The sequence below is a fragment of the Ahaetulla prasina genome, chromosome 1, assembly GCF_028640845.1.
Source record: "Ahaetulla prasina isolate Xishuangbanna chromosome 1, ASM2864084v1, whole genome shotgun sequence".
NCBI classification, from domain to species: Eukaryota; Metazoa; Chordata; class Lepidosauria; order Squamata; family Colubridae; genus Ahaetulla; species Ahaetulla prasina.
Genome location: NC_080539.1, coordinates 134283823 through 134303065, shown reverse-complemented (window position 1 = coordinate 134303065; position 19243 = coordinate 134283823). Strand labels below are relative to the sequence as shown.

At 38.8% G+C, this 19243-nt stretch overlaps 1 protein-coding gene across 1 annotated transcript in view; it reads left to right on the top strand.

Moving 5' to 3' along the window:
- The window catches only part of RIMS1 (regulating synaptic membrane exocytosis 1), a 296197-nt gene that overhangs the window by 173917 nt on the left and 103037 nt on the right, over positions 1 to 19243 (top strand). The window contains exons 5-8 of the mRNA XM_058176391.1: positions 8403 to 8470; positions 12721 to 12831; positions 15617 to 15716; positions 17648 to 17771. Of these exons, the coding sequence (XP_058032374.1) occupies positions 8403 to 8470; positions 12721 to 12831; positions 15617 to 15716; positions 17648 to 17771 (403 nt within the window). The remainder of the gene's footprint in view (positions 1 to 8402; positions 8471 to 12720; positions 12832 to 15616; positions 15717 to 17647; positions 17772 to 19243) is intronic.

Genomic DNA, 19243 nt, shown 5'->3' with positions numbered 1-19243 from the left:
TTCCGAACAGCAGTTTTGAATACTGACTCATCATGTATACCAGTGGTCCCCAAATTTTTTGCTACTACGATTTCTTTTCCATGGACAATTTTTCCATGGACCACCAGGGTGGGAAGGAGTAATGCGCAACCTAGATCCCTTGCATGTGCAATTTACAGTAGAGTTCATTTTTCTTATGGGAATCTAATGCCTAATGGTCTGAGTTGGAGCTGAGACAGTGATGTTAGCGCTGGGGAGCGGCTGCAAATACAGGTGAAGCTTGACTCAGCCTTCCATCCTTTATAAGGTAGGTAAAATGAGGACCCAGATTGTTGGGGGCAATAAAAGCTGACTTTGTATATAATATACAAATGGATGAAGACTATTGCTTAACACAATGTACGCCGCCCTGAGTCTTCGGAGAATACTTTAATATATATATACACCCGAATAATCAAAGACCTACCCACACACACACACACACACACACATATATATATATATAATATATATATATATGTCTGTTAGCTAATGCAAACACAATGTATGTTTCCTTGCTCATCATCACCACTCCCTGCTGCACATACCTCACATCTGCTTGGGAGGATTGGGATGCTATGAAAGGAAGAGTGAGGGCCTACAGCTGTCCAGGTGACATCTGATTTAACCTAACATGCGAAGTGAAGCAATGCATTATGAGTATATTTGTAGTACATTATCATTAGGCAGCACAAGCAGACAAGAATCAACAGGCAAGATTGGGTGCTTCTAGAGAACCAACTCTCCAAAGATTTTTCCAAACTTCTGTCCTTAACTTGAATATTTAAAGAAAGAAGAGAGAAGAAGCAGTGAGAAAACAGATTACAAATGGGAGATGATAACTTTTGGATCCTTGACAAAATTCTCTGATTGAAGCAGATTTAATTGCACAATAAACACCTTTGCCTGGAAATACCTTTCTCAGTTTCTGGAATAACACAAAGCTTTTCTCTCTAGACCTTCAGCTGACAATGAAGCTAGTTCCCTAAACTCTGCTGAGTAATGATGGCTCGCAACATTTTTAGGGTAGTTCAAATAAAAAAGATGTAATCTGGAACCTAAAACCCATCTCAAGCATATTTTAAGAGTTAAGATAATTGTTTACTTTCAAACCCCAATTGTACTACTTACAATTTCCTCCTCTGAGGATTATTAAGAAAATAGAAAACACGAGTGAAATAAAACCAGTGAGCAAGATTCACTTTGCAGTCTATTTGGCAATATTTCATTAGACCTATATTTTAACATATTGATTAAAAATAAGATGGAAGTATTCATTGGGACACAACAGTCAGTCCAAACTTATATTACCAATTCCTATTTTCCCTCAAAACTAAAACTTACTACAGGTAGTCCTCGACTTATGACCACAATTGAGCCCAAAATTTATGTTGCTAAGTGAGTCAGTTGTTAAGTGAATTTTGCTCCATTTTAAGACTTTTCTTGCCACAGTTGTTAAGTGAATCACTGAAATTATCAAGTTAATAACACAGTTGTTAAGTGAATCTGGCTTCCCCATTAACTCTGCTTGTGAGAAGGCCTCAGAAGATGGTCACATGACCCTGCGACAGTGCACATAAATATGAGTCAGTTGCCAAGTATCTGAATTTTGATCATGTGACTATGGGGATGTTACAATGGTCTTAAGTGTGAAAAACAGTCGTAAGTCATTTTTTTTCAGTGCTGTTGTAACTTTGAATGGTCACTGAGTGAAACGAGGATTACCTGTACAAGGAAGGAGTAAGATGAAGAGGATCACAGGAGCCAGAACTTCAAATCTTGAAGCCAGTAGCTTTCTGGCAATCACTTGCAACTACTTTGGGACTCATCCCAAAATTTAATCTGTTGATGAAATTTTTTTCTTTTTTCTTTCCTTTTTGCAGTGAAAACAAATTGTGCCTTTTATTAATGAGAATAACGTCCTTGACAGGTTGAAAATTCAGTGGGTACGTAGAGAACGTTATACGCATATAGTCTGGATTTTTCTTTAATCTATGCCAACATGAGCCTAATCATAGCTTGGCCTAGAAAATGTTGATAAGGATTAGGTTTGTTCCTCATGACAATATTAAAAAAGTATTAAATACTATATCGAATCTGGATTTTTCTTTTTTTTGCTTTCCATAGAGGCAAATGAGGTCAAAAGAAGAAAAGCAATGCTGCGTAATGAAAGTTGGCCTGTTCACTCCTCTCCCCTCTTTCTGTGGTAAAATAGCTTAGTAAAGTGAACAAACTACTTTTAAAATGCCCCTTCAGAGTTAAAAAGCAATTCGAAGAAAGATTTTCAGCAGAAATCCATGCTGGAAATATAGTTCACTATCAATGATAGGAACATAGCCTTCTGAGAGCAGGGAGGGGGTCCACTCACAGACAGATCCAGAAGTTTCTATTTCTTCTGGGATCAAGTGTTTGTTTCTTGAATATTTATTGTAACAAATATTTCTGCCTAGTTTCTTTCTCTTAGTTTATGCTGACTTTGAAGCGTTCCTTTTAGGTTTACTATAGCATGTTCATGGTCAGGTTTTCATATTGTTGTCCTTTAATATAACATTGATACAATTATTTTTCATGGTTATGTTAACCATTTTGGGCTTGATTTTTGAGAAAAAATGAAGTAGAAGTAAAAATGATATAATCTTGTCAATGATTAGATGCCAGTTAGAGGAATAAGGATGGAATAATAGTGCTGCTCTGCCACTAAGGAGAGAAAGAAAAGGGTATGAATTCAGCTAACACTGAATTTATGGGCAATAAACCGTAAATACGGATGAATAGAGGATTCATAGGTTGAGAATTAGAAGAATGATGGGTTCAGTGTATCAAATGAATCAAAACCCAAAAATGAAGACAAAGAAGAACTAAAATTGGAAAGTATATTTTAAAGAGCGAGCAGGTAGAACAATTAGAAGGGAGCAAGACAATATTTCTGAGAAACTTCAACATGGGTTGACTGATTAAAAGAGAGAAAAGTATTTGGAGAGGAAAGTATTGGAGTATTACAGGAAACTGATGAAGAAGGCAGGAAATAAATCCGTGCAATAAACTAAATGGGTAAGTTAGAAAATATGAAAAAAGTACAGAGCAAGAGGATTAATACCTAGATCCTCTCATCTGTTTTTAGTCTGGCACCTTAAAGATGTGTTGGATCTAGAAGATGAAATACAGCACATCTAGGGAGCCTTAGGTCAGTTGGATAAAGCAACAAGGGCTGCCAATGAAAGCTTCCTTATAGCCCTTGCTGACCATCTGACTTTGTGCCTGAAATTTTGAAGAAACACCTCTGGGCTGGATTGTTCCAGAGTTAAATCTGTGCCTGCCTTGGTTAAGAGAAGGTGCTGGCCTGGAAACCAGGAGACTATGAGTTTTAATCCCACTTTAGGCATGAAGGTTGTGCAGGTGACTTTGGATCAGCCACCACCTCTCAGCCCAACCCACCTCACAGGGTTGTTATTCTAAGGAAAATAGGAGGAGGAAGGAGTATTAGTTACGCTATGTTTGCCACCTTGAGTTACTTATAAAAAAAAGTAAATACAGGCCGGATAAAAATCTAATAAATAAATAAGTACCTGGGAAGGCATCTGTCATTCACTTGCTTATAGTTCAGTCCATTTTTGCAGACTTGGCTTTTCTGAACTGACAGTCCCAAAGAGAATTTCACAGAGACAGCAGGTCTTCTTGATGCAGTTCAGAAAACACAATGGTAACTGAATGAATGCCTGTAAATTTTATTTGATGCTTGGTATTTCAGTCCAACTGAACTTAATCGGGGGAAAAAACTGGTTTCAGCGTTGGTAAGGTGGGATAAGATCTTTTGCATTATACTGCCTGTGTTCAGACCCCAAGCAGATAAAGCATTTTCCAGTTTCTGCAGTGAAGCAAACATTGCTTTGTGAGATCCTTAATGGGAGCCTCTGAAAATGATTAAAGATGCTCCATAGGCAGCGAGCCTCTTTTTAGCACTGCGTGGACTGCGTATGGATTATTGCAGTAATCAGTGCTCACTCTACACTGCAGAGATTTGTATTTATGGCAGGTGCTCCGATGGCCCTAATTGATGTTATTCTTGTAGAATGTTTGACATTGCAGAATCCTTTGGCACAGGCTCAGGAGACAAGAACTACAGGAAACAAGGACTCCTTTAAAGATTCACTTTGTACTGATTTGGTTTTGGGTGTTTCCCCGCACCCTTGTGATTATGGTTTTGCTACAGTCTGAGGCTGGAATTCAGCAACCTGCTCAGAGCTGGTTCTGCTTATTAAGGCACTGTGAGCTGATACTGCTATGTTTGCTGGTTTCCTTCAGTTTCTTCTCCATTCCTTGCATTCAGGGACAGGTAATCAGGTGGTCCTCTCGGATTGAAAGACTGTGGGGATATCTGTAAAATATTATTGTCAATAACTTTGAGTTTTGGAAAGGGGTGGTTTTTGCGATGAGGTACAAGCACTGGTTTATATATATATATATATAGGAATCAACAAGCCATTTTGTTCTTGAGTGTCCCTTTCATTTCGAATGTTCTGGATTTCTTTTATATGTATATTTTTTTTAAAAAATATTGTTTGACTTTTAATGTGTTCTCCCAGCATAATTACGGTGTGTATTTATGCCTATCAATGCAATTCTAGATTCATGCAAATGTTGATTATGTAGATACATGATTTTGCATGTTAATGAAATTAGAAATTTCAGAAGTTTTTATGGCCAGGGATATAAAATAATTCAGATATTATTTTTAACAGTTCTGTTTAGACAGAGTTCATGTACCCAGCTTTTCTTGACTCATTGTGATTAGTAAATTTCATAGCTTTCATTCAAATATCAGTCTGCAGTCTGCATATTCTAATGCAGTATACTTTTGCAAAATCTTTTTATGCAGCATGTTCAATTAATCATGTTTCTATTTTGTATATGCTTTGTGGAGGTATTAATATATTTGTTAATTTGACCCCATATCTAATAGTTTAAAGTCATGAAGATAGGGGTGGGGAGCTTATCCTAGTCAAACCCACTTTGGTTAGCATAGTAAAAATAGTGAAGAAATAATATTGCCATATGAAGAATAATATACAAAATAAAAGGATGACAGTGGTCAATTATTTAGATATTATTTTTAAAGTATTAATTATGTGCATCTTATTTGGACAAATGTCTGTCCCTAAAGGACAGAAATTCAGGTGCCTTGACAGGTTTGAGCTTTAATATTTACAGAATATTATCTGTAAATTTCGTTTAGTTGCAGAAAGTTATTTGTGATTTTCTTTCCTGTTTAAATCAAAACTTAAAAAGCATATAGCACACACTTCTGTGGCAAGTAGGGGACTTTCATGTCAGACCGAGACAAGGAGAATGTTTCTTAGAGTAAGGTTTGAACCAAATATTTTATAAAATGTCAGTAGCAAAAGGCATTAAGAACCCTATGCTAGGAGTTTAATGTGGACTGAACAGATAAAAGAAATACCTTATTCATTTACAGTGTGTATCTGAAGACATCCATTCTGATGTTCTGTATTGTTATTTGTGCAGTTTGATCCATTCCGTTGTTGTTGTTTCCGATAAACTGAATCTGGTTTTGCTAATAGATGCTTGTGTGATGTTGCTCATGGTCCCTTGATGCCAGGAAGCAGTGCTCAGGAGACCAAAGAGTAAACTGGTAAGGTCTCCCCCTTCTAGTTAGTTAATATTAGCTAGCTAGTTGGATGTCAACACTGATTCACCTTAAGACGTCAAGAGTTAGCATGTTTGCTGCATGATAACTCTTGCTCTTACGTGTTCAAAAAGGAAAACATACTTGGTAATGATACTGCAGAATCAGCAACACCTCTCCATCTAAAACTTTCAAGGGGCCTGACTGATTTGTGCATGCTTTTAAATGATGTGAATGGAAGGAAATGGACCCAAGAGTTATTTGAAAAATTGAAAGTTAATTTTTCAAAGTCAGGGGTTTTTCTTCTTCTCATTGCCCTCGGGTTACAGTCTTCTATGTGCATTTTTATTTGAGAAAACAGTTTTTCATCTGGGACTAATTTTAAAGGAGGGTTGTATCCTCCCTGCATGCACTGTTTTAGTCTCTTGTAGCTCACCATAATTTGCAGGAGATTGTTAAGGATAAATTTATGATCAACATGTAGTTTTGAAATGACCTTTCTCTTTCTCCACATTGCAATGATTCATGCCTGTGTATCAGACCTATCTCCTCTCCCATGTCTGCCCTTTTGCCTGCCCTATACTTCATTGACATTGCCTAACTTTGTCACCTCTCACCATCTGGGTTGACCTTTGGTCTCTTCTTCCTCTCACTGCTGACAAGGTTTGCTTGTTGAGGCAGTTGCAAGACTTCTAGAAGGCCGCTCAAAGGTATATTATTCAGCGTCCCTGAAAGCCTCAGGTGGCCTCCCCAAAGTCTCACCTGATCTCCCCAAAGCTTCACCTGGCCACCCCAAAACCTCATGCGGCCTCCCCAAAGTCTCACACAGCCTCCCCAAGGCCTCACTGGGACTCCCCAAAGCCTCATACGTTACCTTTTAAAGTCCAATCTAGTTCTTAAATCACAATTTACCAGCGGTGGGATTCAAGTAATTTAACAACCGGTTCTCTGCCCTAATGATTTCTTCCAACAACCAGTTTGGCAAACTGCTCAGAAAGTTAACAACCGGTTCTCCCGAAGTGGTACGAACTGGCTGAATCCCACCACTGCAATTTACTTTTTCTACACTTGCAGTGTATTACATATTTAAATAAAGAGCTCGACAGTGAAGTAAGTGTAATAACAGCAGCAGCGATAATAATGATATATGAAAAATGGTAAAGTATGTGTTCTGTATTTCAGCCCTAGAAAGTTTTTTTTATATTATTGTAACTATTGTAACATATTACAGATGGGGATAAAATTGGATAGTGGCTTTTATTATATAATAAGTTCAAAACATAGTATTTATTTATTTAGAATATATATATATTTATAATATATACAGCTGCTACTTGCTCATAGCAATTCTAGGCAGCCTATAAGAAATAAAAACACAAGTATAGAAAAAATAAAAAACAGTAACTCCAACCCCAGTGACAACACACAGTCAGATGAGCCATTTGATGGGTTCCATCCCACTCTGGGTTCCTCATTCCTGCTGGCATTCATAGTAATGTGAAGATTGCACAGCCTATATTAATTAACTACTGAAAAACCAGTGCAAAACGTATGTCATATTTAATTAACAGTAATAGTACATACCTATAAGTACCTGCACAGAACTATTAATTTATTTATAAAATCTACACCCCACAGCAATTGAGCAATATATAAAATGGGAAAACATTAAAAACCTCTAAGATATAATTAGAATGAAGCATCATACAATCATGAAATTCCTCAAGCTAAAAGAAGAGTACTTTTCTGCTTATTTAAATGGAACCACCCCCAGATAAATGTGTATATAATTGCAACCATTTAAAAAAACAACAAAAAGGAATTTCTGGATTTAGCAGAATCTTCTATAATGAATTTCTATTCTTAAGAGACTCAGTTGACTGTAGTAGTTCATTTATTTATTTTTATTGCTTAATATACTGACAGATCCATAATTCTCTAGTCCTTATCATAATTCATTTTTTTTTCTTTCTGCCTTTTACAACTATCTAATTCATAGTCTAATATATCTATTCAATTAAATAATTCAATACATGTCGCACACAGTTTTGTTAGTGTCTTTTCATTACTTAGTAATACATATTAAATACTAATTACCTATTATTATCATTTCTGTTAGATGTTCTTCAGTTATCATTAGGAATTTGAAAGTCATATCAAGAATTATTGTGGGATTAAAATGTATTATGTTTTCTTTTCATAATAATTATTCAAATCTAAATCTAGATTCAAGATGCTGATTTATACCTTTAATTTTAGAATTAAATGTCCTTGAAGTAAGAACCAGTAAGAAGTACTTTTGAGCAGATAATTACAGGATTTGCTATGGGAATTAATTCTGTTCAAATTGTGTTTAAATCAATGGGACAATTAATCATGGCTTAGTTTTCTATGAATTTAAAAGAAATTATGTAGAACTAACTTTATCCTAGATCCAACTCTCTCAATATTTGCAGTACATGTGTTTAGTGGGCCTTATAAAATATTAGTGCATTCATATAGATGTTCAAAATTTGGGCTGTAAAATTCAAATAGCTTACATGTAATGTAAAGTGCCTGGTATTTTCATACCCTGCACTTTACAATACATTGGTCTGTATGTAAAAGGATCATTATATACTTAATGCTTTTCTTAAAAATATTTTACATTATATTTCTAGACGCAGATGTAATTCATTCATTCATATAATTTTCTTAATATGATAGAATATATATTTCTTTCTGTTTATGAATTTTCCAGGTGACTTGGATTATTACTGGTTGGATCCTGCCACATGGCACACTAGAGATACATCCCCTATTAGCTCGGTAAGAAATCTCCCTCCTTCCTTACCCCATTGTTTTGTTGGTTTAAATTAAAGAATAATATTGTTTCATAGCCATTTTAGTGTCCATTGTTCTCAATGTAACCCATATAAGAAATATTTATCAACATTGGATCTTAGGGTGTTTTCTATTCATGGAGTAATGTATTCTGTCTATAGAAGTCTTCAAGGGAAGTTCATAATAGTGGAAGTGAAAGAAAAAGTTTTAACTGATTCCAGTTCTGCTTGAAGAATCCCCCTTACTCCAGAGTAAGAACTGAAAGCAGAATTTTATAGGATGCTGCTATTGATTGCAGCAAAAGGTCCATTGCTGTGTAGTAAACATATGTACAAAAGCAGAATGAAATATAGGTAGTCTCAGTGGTGGGATTCAAATTTTTTTAACAACCGATTCTGTGGGTGTGGCTTATTTTGGGGCGTGGCTAGCTGGTCATGTGACTGGGTGGGCGAGCCTAGCTGGTCATGTGACCGGGTGGCCATGGCTATGGGCATAGAAACTACTCAGAGGGCTAAAAAAAGTCATTTCTGACTGGTCTACGCACTTTTGACCAGTTCTCACACTTATGACCATCCTCACATTTATGCCAGTTGCAGCATTCTTAACAACCATGTCATTCATTTCACAACTGCTTCTTTTCACCACGGTTATAAGATAGGGTGCAAAATGTAAAATGTGAGGACAGTCGTAAGTGTGAGGACCGGTTAAAAGTGTGAGGACAGGTCAAAAATAACTTTTTCAGCCCTCTGAGTAGTCCCTATGCACATAGGGACTACCCAGAGGGCTGAAAAAAGTGATTTCTGACAGGTTCTCACACTTTTGACCAATCCTCACACTTATGACCGGTCATCATTTATGCCTATTGCAGCATTCTTAATAACCATGTCACTCATGTCACAACTTGGTGCTTCATGTGACTGGGTGGGCGTGGCCAGGTGGTCATGTGACATAGCTTCTTTGCCCTAATGACAGTTTGCTGCAACATTTGTAAGTGTGAAAAACGGTCATAAGTCACTTTTTCAGTGCCATGCTTGTTTAACCAATTACCAGAACAAATCCATTCTCCCTCCCTCTCTTTCTTTCTTTCATCTTTCTCCCCTCTTTCTCTCCCCCTCTCTTTCTCCCCCCTTCTCTCCATCTCTTTCTCCCCCTCTTTCTCTCTTTCATCTTTCTCCCCCCTTTCTCTCCTTCATCTCTTTCTCCCCCTCTCTCTCCATCTCTTTCTCTCCATCTCTTTCCGTTTCTTTCTTCCCCTTTCTCTCAATTTCTCTTTCTCCCCACCCTTTCTGACCTTCATCTCTTTCTCTCCATCACTTTCTCCCCTTTCTCTCCATTTCTTTCTCTCCTTCATCTCTCTTTCTCTCCTTCATCTTTCTCCACCTCTTTCTCTCTGTCTCTTTCTCCCCCTTTTTCTCTCCTTCATCTCTCTTTCTCGCCTTCATCTCTCTTCTCTCCATCTCTTTCTCTCCATCTCTTTCCGTTTCTTTCTTCCCTTTCTCTCAATTTCTCTTTCTCCCCACCCTTTCTGACCTTCATCTCTTTCTCTCCATCACTTTCTCCCCTTTCTCTCCATTTCTTTCTCTCCTTCATCTCTCTTTCTCTCCTTCATCTTTCTCCACCTCTTTCTCTCCATCTCTTTCTCCCCCCTTTCTCTCCTTCCTCCCTCTTTCTCTCCCTCTCTCTTCCTCCCCCCCCTTTCTCTCCATCACTCTTTCTTCAGATGGGGTAAGGTAGGCTGGTGCCGTGTGGGTGGGAAGTGGCTGCAGGACAGTCCTGCTGGGTCGGTGGCAGGCTGAGGCGATTGACACACACCTCACTGCCCACCCAATCCAAGTGCCTCGCTGGCCACACAGCTGCCGACCGCAGCCTACCCACATCCAAGCGCCTCGCTAGTGACTGGCGGCTGTGTGGCTAGCGAGGCACTTGGATGGGGGTAGGCCGAGGTCGGTGGACATGTGGCCAGCGAGGCGCTTGGATCAGGTGGCTAGTGAGGTGTTTGTATGGGGTAGCCAGCAGCTTGTGGCTGCTGCCCACCTGATCCAAGCACCTTGCTGGCCACGCAACTGCCGACTGCAGCCTACCTGCATCCAAGCGCCTCGCTAGCTACCCGATCCAAGTGCCTTGCTGGCCACACGGCTGTAGTTCGCGGCCAGTGAGGCATTTGGATAGGGTGGGCAGCGAGGCACTTGGATGGGGGTAGGCTGTGGTTAGCAGCCATGTGGCCAGTGAGGCGCTTGGATGAGAGTAGGCTGCGATCGGTGACCATGTGGCCAGCAAGGTCCTTGGATGGGGGCAGGTCGCGGTCGGCAGCTGGGCGAGCGCAGGTCAACCACCTTTCCCAGTCCCGTTTCCCCGAGGGCAGCATTTGGCTGTATTTGCCTGTTCTGCTGCTGGAGCAGTCGGGGCAGTCTGAGGTGGGCAATCTGAGGTAAGGAACAGAGTGGGAGGCCATGGCAAAGGTGGGAAAGCAGGCTGGGGCTGGGTGAGGGACAGGCAAGCCAGCAATTTAACAAACGGTTCTGTTCGGTGTGTTCTGAGGCCAGTAAGTAGTGGTGGGGAGAGGCAGGGCAAGGGGCGGGGCAAGCCAACAATTTAACAAACGGTTTGGCTGAACCGCCTAGAACCTGCAGAATCCCACCACTGGGTAGTCCTCAACTTACGATCACAATTAAGCCCAAAATTTATATTGCTAAGTGAGAAATTTGTTAGTGAGTTTTCCCCATTTTATGACTTTTCTTGTAACATTTGTTAGGTTCTGTATGCAGTTCTTAAATTAGTAACAAGGATGTTAAGTGAATTTGGTTTCCTCATTGACTTTGTTTGTCAGAAGGTCACGAGGGGATTGCATGACTCTGGGGATCATAACTCTACAATCATAAGTTTTCAAGCATCTAAATGTAAATCATTTGACATTGGGATGTTGCAATGGTCATAAGTGTGAAAAATGGTCATAAGTCATTTTTTTCATTGCCGTTGTAACTTTGAATGATCACTAAATGAGAGCTGTTGTAAGTTGAGAACTACTTGTATATTGGGGTAAACATCATAAAGGTATGTCCCATATATATATCTCCAAGCCAAATTCAGATCCAAATTATGTACTATTTTGTATCCAGTTTTTCTATGGTAGATTGGTAGGTAGGTAGGTGAATGGATGGATGGATAGATGAATGGATGGATGGATGATAGGATTGAGCCTTGTTTCTTCATAATTACATTGTTTAGTTTTGTAAATTTCACTTCCATCTGAGCCTGCTTCTTACTTACTAGAACAGTCCCGGTGATACAGCAGATTTGACCTCTAATGGAAGTGTTTTGCCACTGCCTTCTTTCTGCTCTCTAGGCATGGATTTAGAGGCAAACTGAGAAGAAGAAGAAATCTTCACTTTTCATTTAATTGACAAAATTTGACAGAAATTTAAACTCAGTAACTGGCAATTTGCAGAAGTCTAGACTTTCTGAGTTATGTTGTAATCTACAAAACATACTGCAAACTGGCAACCAAAGGATCTTTATAAGATCCTATTTTCTTAATTAGAAAACAAACCGCGATAAGAGAACACAGGTTCAGAGGAAAAAGGTCTGTGGGTAGGCTCATCCAAAGATGCCTCAGGAAAAATTACTATGAAAAGAATCAAACAAGACTTCGAGCTCCTGTAAATTAAATGTAACAGTGCTCTCGGGTTACTTACTGCACCTACCAGTCTGAGTGTAGTTGATTTTTTGGGGGGGGGGGGGGGAGGGAATTCTAGAAGATTTACACTCCACAATTCTGAAATGAATTTAGATCCATTTCTTTCTGAGCCATGCGGAGATTTAATGAACAAAGCATTAAATAATTTCCTTCCCTGCTACTTAATCTGGTTGACGATGGAATGTTGTCTCCCATAAATTCCCTTACTAAAAATGAAAGAAATTGGGTTTTATTTAAGTGTGTGTATTTGTGTGTGTATATGCTGTACGCTTTGCTGTAATAGGGATCTCTGGAATTTGTCTTGTTAAAGATGTTTTTTGTGAGCTGAAATATAATTATTAGGTTGCAAGTTGTTAAATATGATTTTCATTTTTCGGTTGTTAAACATAATGCAGTTTCTTTTAATTCTGGAGATAATAATCCAGTTAAATAATGAGTACAAGTAATAAAAGTAGGTGATCGCTATAAAATAGAGACCCAAAGTCTTTACCACAAAAACAATTTCTCAATTCATTTGTTTTCCTGTATTTGTATGTAATAGCATCCTGTAACTTGGCAACCATCTAAAGAGGGAGATCGGCTAATTGGTCGCGTTATTCTCAACAAAAGATCAACTATGCCAAAAGAGTCAGGTGCATTACTGGGACTCAAAGTAAGTGCCTTGGAAACTATATTATAAGCTTATTTCCATTACTCTTTTGTAAGAAGACTGATTCTTGGTTGAAATTGAGACTTTTTTAAAGCAAGGTTTTAGAATAGTCTATCATTCAAGTACCACCTTGAGATTAAAAAGAAGAAGCAGAATTAAACTTAAACTTATTAATTTTTAAAGTTGAGTTCACACAATATGCATGGCTAAATTGTATTTTGCCAGTTTGTGGCTCTAGATATTGTATGACCCAAACAGTGAGGTTATTGTACAGTGCAGTGTTCAGTTCCATGCAATTGGATTTGAATTGAACTGTACATTAGTTAATTGGTTAGCATTTATATTAAATATTAAATTGACGCTGATTCAAAAATGTGATCTTTTCTAGAGTTCTGCCTCTTCAGAGTACTTGGGGTAGGTACAAATTTATTTATAATTCAGAGATAGTTTACAGTTAGGTCAGTAACCACTCAGGAATTTTTTTTCTCCATGAATTCTTAGTTTTTAGAAGTATATGCATATATGTATAATTAAATTCTAGATCCCTTGTCATGTAGGAGGAATACTACATATACCCCACTAAGGGTATATCTTGCATTTTTAATAGCCAACCACACTGAATGCTCCATGCTTCTGATTGTTCATGGGCTGAGTCAAGAACCAGTGGTTTCTCTTTGCTGCCATTCTAGATCCTCAACCAAATAGTTCGAACTTTGCCTCGTTAAATAATGTCCTTTAGGTCCTACAAAGAATGATAGGAAATATGAATAATAATTAGCATTACTCTGTACCATGACTGTCATCCTGAAAAAACAATTTATATATATATATAGGTATGTTTTACCTTTGGAGTCAACCATACTGCAAGTTAAAAACTTTAGGGACATTATGTCAAGCTTTCTGTTGCTGTGTTCCTTAAACTTTGGCCCTGAAAGTCAATGGAACTCAATAGTGAAGAATGTTCTAGTGGTTAAATTTGGGGTGTAATGTTCACTGAGCTTAGTTTTATTTCTTGCAAACATACTGCTCCATTTAGTTGTGTTCCTACCAGGGAATCCCAACAGCTTAACCAGAGAACTCACCAAATAAGTCAATAGCTCATAGAACATGCAACTTTAATGCCCTGAGAAAATTAAAGGCTTAACAATTGTGCAAGATGAAATCACAGTCTAATTTGATATCACAACATTCTTACCTCCATACACCCAACACTGGCAGAATATCCATTGAAGCTTTAAAGCAGGGGTGTCAAACTTAATTTCATTGAGGGCTGCATCAGGGTTGTGTTTGACCTCAGGGGGCCAGAGTGGGCTTGGCTGGGGTGGGCATGGCCAGCTCGTGTTTGGGGTGCCTGAGGTGGCTCAAGCTCTCTGCCAGTGAAAATGGGCTGGTGAGCTCCGTTTTCGGCTGTGACGGCTTCCTGCAACCCTCTTCCAGCGAAAATGGAGGTTGGGAGGGTGGCCAACCTCCATTTTCGCTGGCAGAGGGTTGCAGGAGGCCATCGCAGCCAAAAATGGAGCTCGCCAGCCCATTTTCACTGGCAGAGGCACCGCAGGCCGGTCCTTTGCTGTTTCCAGGGCGGCCCTGAGGGTCAGATCTAAGCACCCCATGGGCCAGATCCAGCCCCGGGCCTTGAGTTTGACCCCTGCTTTAAAGCATCAAACCTAACCAAGAGTACAAAACTGGAAAAGGCTAGAATCATGGAACTGATAGACCTATACCACACCACTTACTTTCAATTTGATAGATAGATACGTACACAAATTAGAAGATACTGTACGTAAACACTATAGCAGCAATCTTTGCAATCTCTCTTAAACAATCCCTAAATCCAATAACTACAAAAGGCAGAACAGGTATTGTTTACAACATACCATGTAAAGATTGTGAAAGTCACTATCAGAAGATTAGCAGAATGGGTATTTGAATACCAGGAACCAGCCAGAAGACATTATATAAATTCTTTAATTTCATGACACATAGACAAATTGAACTATAAATTCAATTGGAAAACTGTTAAGTATTTCAGATCAAGCATATCACTGAGAATTAGTGAGAACCAAAACAATAGAAAGAAACACTCTTAAGATGAAACAGTGGAGCCAAATCAAGCAGGTAGGCCAATCAGAAACAAGCACACATACAACTTTAAGTAAGATAGGTTAGACAAGCTGCCATACATAAAAAGCCAGGAAACTCCACTACTGTGAAGATGCTTCCTATTGATTGATTTAGATCACAGGTGTCAAACTGGTGGCCCGCGGGCCGGATGCATCACGCGTAAGCCATACCCACTCCGGCTCCGCAAAGGCAAATCATGTCACAATATGTCACGATACGTCATGTGACGCGATCGAGTTTGACACCTGTGATTTCGATGGTTGCCCAGCTTATCAGCTGCAACTCTGGCCAGTAAACATAAGGTTAAAAACCAACAGAAATATTACCTATTTTAGTAATTAAATGTTCGCAACAAACAAACCATTTCCCTGGATTGACAAATTGAAGTAAAACAGGTAAGTTCCACTTCTGCAAGAAGATGTGCCTTTTAGTTATGCAACAGTAAGGGTTCTCAAGCTGATTCTTTTTGCAAGTTTAAATAGTAACATGAATATGGATCTCTTAAAAATCATATAAAGTATTAACTTTGCACAAGCAATTATTTTCCTCTGAAAGAGGCAAGGTTTCTGTGGTTATAAAGGTAAAAGGCATTGAACTGAATATAGATTCCCATTATTTTAGTTAAAATGCAGTTTGGTATTCTGAAAGGTGGCATATTTATTTTCAGGTTGTAGGAGGAAAAATGACCGATTTAGGACGACTTGGTGCCTTCATTACCAAAGTAAAGAAAGGTAGCTTGGCTGATGTGGTGGGACATCTAAGAGCAGGTATCTCAGTTATGGGAATGATTTTGTCTCAATATTCTCAAAATCTATATAATGCTACTGTTATGTACTATATTTGCAGTTTCAGTGTACAATTCCCTCTGTAAATATTTCAACCTAATGGGAGCAAGGTAAAGGTTATCTATTTCAGCTGAACCTAGTTATATTGGTTAAAATATATGTTTATTGGATGGACTCTTGGAAATACTCTGTACACAAAGTACAGATTTGCATATGCTAAAACTATTTTTATAATATATAAAATTGCTATGTCTCTAAGAGTATATACATCTTAGTTATATCTGACAGAAAGGTATAAAGAACTGGAAAAAAATCTGCATAATCTAAATATTTATAATACTTTAGTTTATGAGCAAAACCAAACCTTAATTCTAATTCTAATTTCTATAAACTTCATATAAAAAAAAACATGCATGAGACTCTTTGTAATATTGGCTATATATATCTGTTAATGAACAAAGGGCACCTTTCTGCAAACCAAAACTGCGGAAATATCAGATCTTACTACTCTTTTTAAAACAGAAAAAAAAATCTTGTCAAAAAGAAGGAAATGACCTTCTCTGCACCAGAGACTTGTTATAAAGAATAATGGGAAGCATTTGCAAGTCCTAGAGCTCTGCAAAAACATTTGTTGGACTGAAGGAAGGAAACTATCAGGTTTTGCCTTGAGATAATAAAAAATCAACCAACTGTGTTACAGTGGAAGTATGCTGCATTGCACACTACTGTCAAAATGGCTAAGCTGCTCATAGCCTGACAGGAAGAAAATCTGAGACCTCCTGAGAAAATTAAATATTAAAATCACTTGAAGAGTTTCAATTTTCAGCTGACCTTTTAAATAGATTTTAATCTGTCTCATGCTGCCTGGCTAATTTTCTGCTCATGGCTGGCTAGAATTTATTTATTTAATAAATTTATATGCTGCCCCTCTCACGGTTGAAGTGACTCTGGGCAGCTTACAATGTGTTCTATCAACAATAGACAGACAGACAGACAGAATAACTGACTGAATATACTGATTAAGATGTCCTGGTACTAGTACTGAAAGAGGAAGAATGGTAGCAAGTTCTTCTTTTTTTTTTTTATTGAAAAAGTTTTAAAAAAAACAAAGACATTTTCACCCTTTTTTTCCCCCTCCCTCCCAAAAAACCCCCTTCCCCCCTCCCTTCCCCCCCCCCCCGGCTTCCCGGGTCAATCACAAGGTATTGTTATACATAAACCAAACATAGAATAAAATTTTCCCTTCCAATCCAATTAACCTCATCCAAAGCTTTTCATCTCCCAACCCCCTCCCCATTAAATAAAATAACTTTCTAATTATTCAAAGGCAATCTGATATTTCTTAATCTGATATCTGTTTTGTATATAATCAATCCATTTTTTCCATTCAATTAAATATCTTTCCTGCGTATTGTCTTTTAAAAAAGCTGAGATTTTAGCCATCTCAGCCAAATTAATGACTTTCAGTATCCATTCTTCTATTGTAGGTACCTCTTCTTTCTTCCAATATTGTCCAATCAACAGTCTTGCTGCTGTTATTAAATTCAGAATCAGTTTAGTCTCAATCCCTGTGCAAGTTCTTCTTTAAGAGCACATGCTATCTTCTAACTAGCTATACTGACCCCATAGCATGTTGCGATATGTGATAGCAGAACCGGGCGATGGCCCAGTTAGGCTTCCTGACAACCTTCTGCCAAGCCGTTTCAATTTTGGTGGTAGTTCAGTGTTTTGATGTCAGAAGAATGTTCAAGAAGAGTGGTTTTTTTTTTATTGCAAAGTTTTATTATCTCTGAATATACACCCACAGATATGGCCTAGAAAAGAAGCTACCATAGCAATTTATATTTATCTATGCATGTATCTCTGTGAGTGAAATCATACAAAAGAATATACCCTTTGTTTTTAAATTCCAGGTGATGAAGTTCTAGAGTGGAATGGTAAACCACTTCCTGGAGCTACAAATGAAGAAGTTTACAATATTATTTTAGAATCCAAATCAGAACCTCAAGTTGAAATTATTGTTTCAAGGCCTATTGGGTAAAGTTTGCTTTGCAATTTCTTTCTTAGCCTACCCCCATCTCCCTCTCTGTCTCTCTCTCCCTTTCTCTCCTCTACCTCTCTCTCCCCTCCCTCTCTCTTTCTCTCTCCCACCCCCTTTCTCTCCCTCTCTCTCTCCCTTTCTCTCTATCTCCCTCCCTCTCTCTCTCTCTCTCTCCCCCTCTCTCTCCCTCCCTCTCCTGCTCTCTCTCTCCCCCCTCTCATAAATGCAGGCATGTGCATATAAAAGCATATAATATTACAGTAAGATACATGTTGGCATACTAAAAATGTAAAGTAAAAAAGAATGAAAGGGCAACCTTACATTCTCATACTTGGATTTTCAAGACAAAAGTCCTTGGCAGCAAAGCTGGAAAGGTCCAGCTCTAATTTTAACTATAAGGAGAAAATGTTCTTACTAATATATGCCATGATTTGTATATTTCGGCATAGATCTCATCGCCAGTTAGACATTTTCAGCTATACAGCTTCTTCAGATCTACAGCTAATTTAAGAGCAATTTATTTTAATGGATCTATGGTAAATGTTACCAAGTTTGGATCCAGTCTATTTTCTATTAATTACCACTTCATTTTCACCTTCCCTCTCCCAGTGCTAATTCATCTGGGAAAGGATGAATGTTATGTTATGAAGCAAACCATCATGCATCTATCTGAATTGTTAACTGCAATATGCCCTCATCCCCTCTAGGGTAGAATACTGCAATGTGCTATGACGAGGGCTGCTCTTGAAGACTATCAGGAAGCTGGAGCAAAACCCATCAGCCCTCTTATCAATGGGTGAGGGCCACCATAATCATATACCATCGGTGTTGCCTACACAACATTGGCTACAGATAATAACCAGCTGGTTATCATCTGTGCAGCCCTTACTAGTCTATGCCTGAATACATTTAGGACAGGGGTCCTCAAACTAAGGCCCGTAGGCTGCATATGGTCCGCCAAAGCCATTAATCTGGCCCATGCAGAACCATGAGGCTGTCCTGCCCACATCGCCCCGCCCACCCTCCAGCCCCCACCCTTTGTTTGAGCGCAGGACTTACCTTCGCAAGCTCCACAGGTTGGAACTGGAAGGTAAGGCCAACATTTTTGGACTGCAGAGGGCTACTGGAGGTGGGGGAGGTAAAAAATGGGGCACGTGGATGGCCTGGGAGGCCAAAATGGGTTCATTTTTGGCCATTTTTGTCCTACAGAATGTATCTTGAGGTGGGGGAGGGGAAAAACAGAGCACAGGGATGCCCCAGGAGGCCAAAAAGGGCCCGTTTTAGCCCATTTTTGCCTGCAGAATGCTTTTGGAGGCAGGAAGGTGAAAAACGGGGTGCATGGATGCCCCGGGAGGCCAAAAATGGGGTGCATGGAAGCCTCCCAGAGAGTCTGCATGCCCTTTTTTTGACTCCCCTGCCTCCAGAAGATAAAAAGAGAGAGAGAGAGAGAGACAGAGAGAGAGAGAGA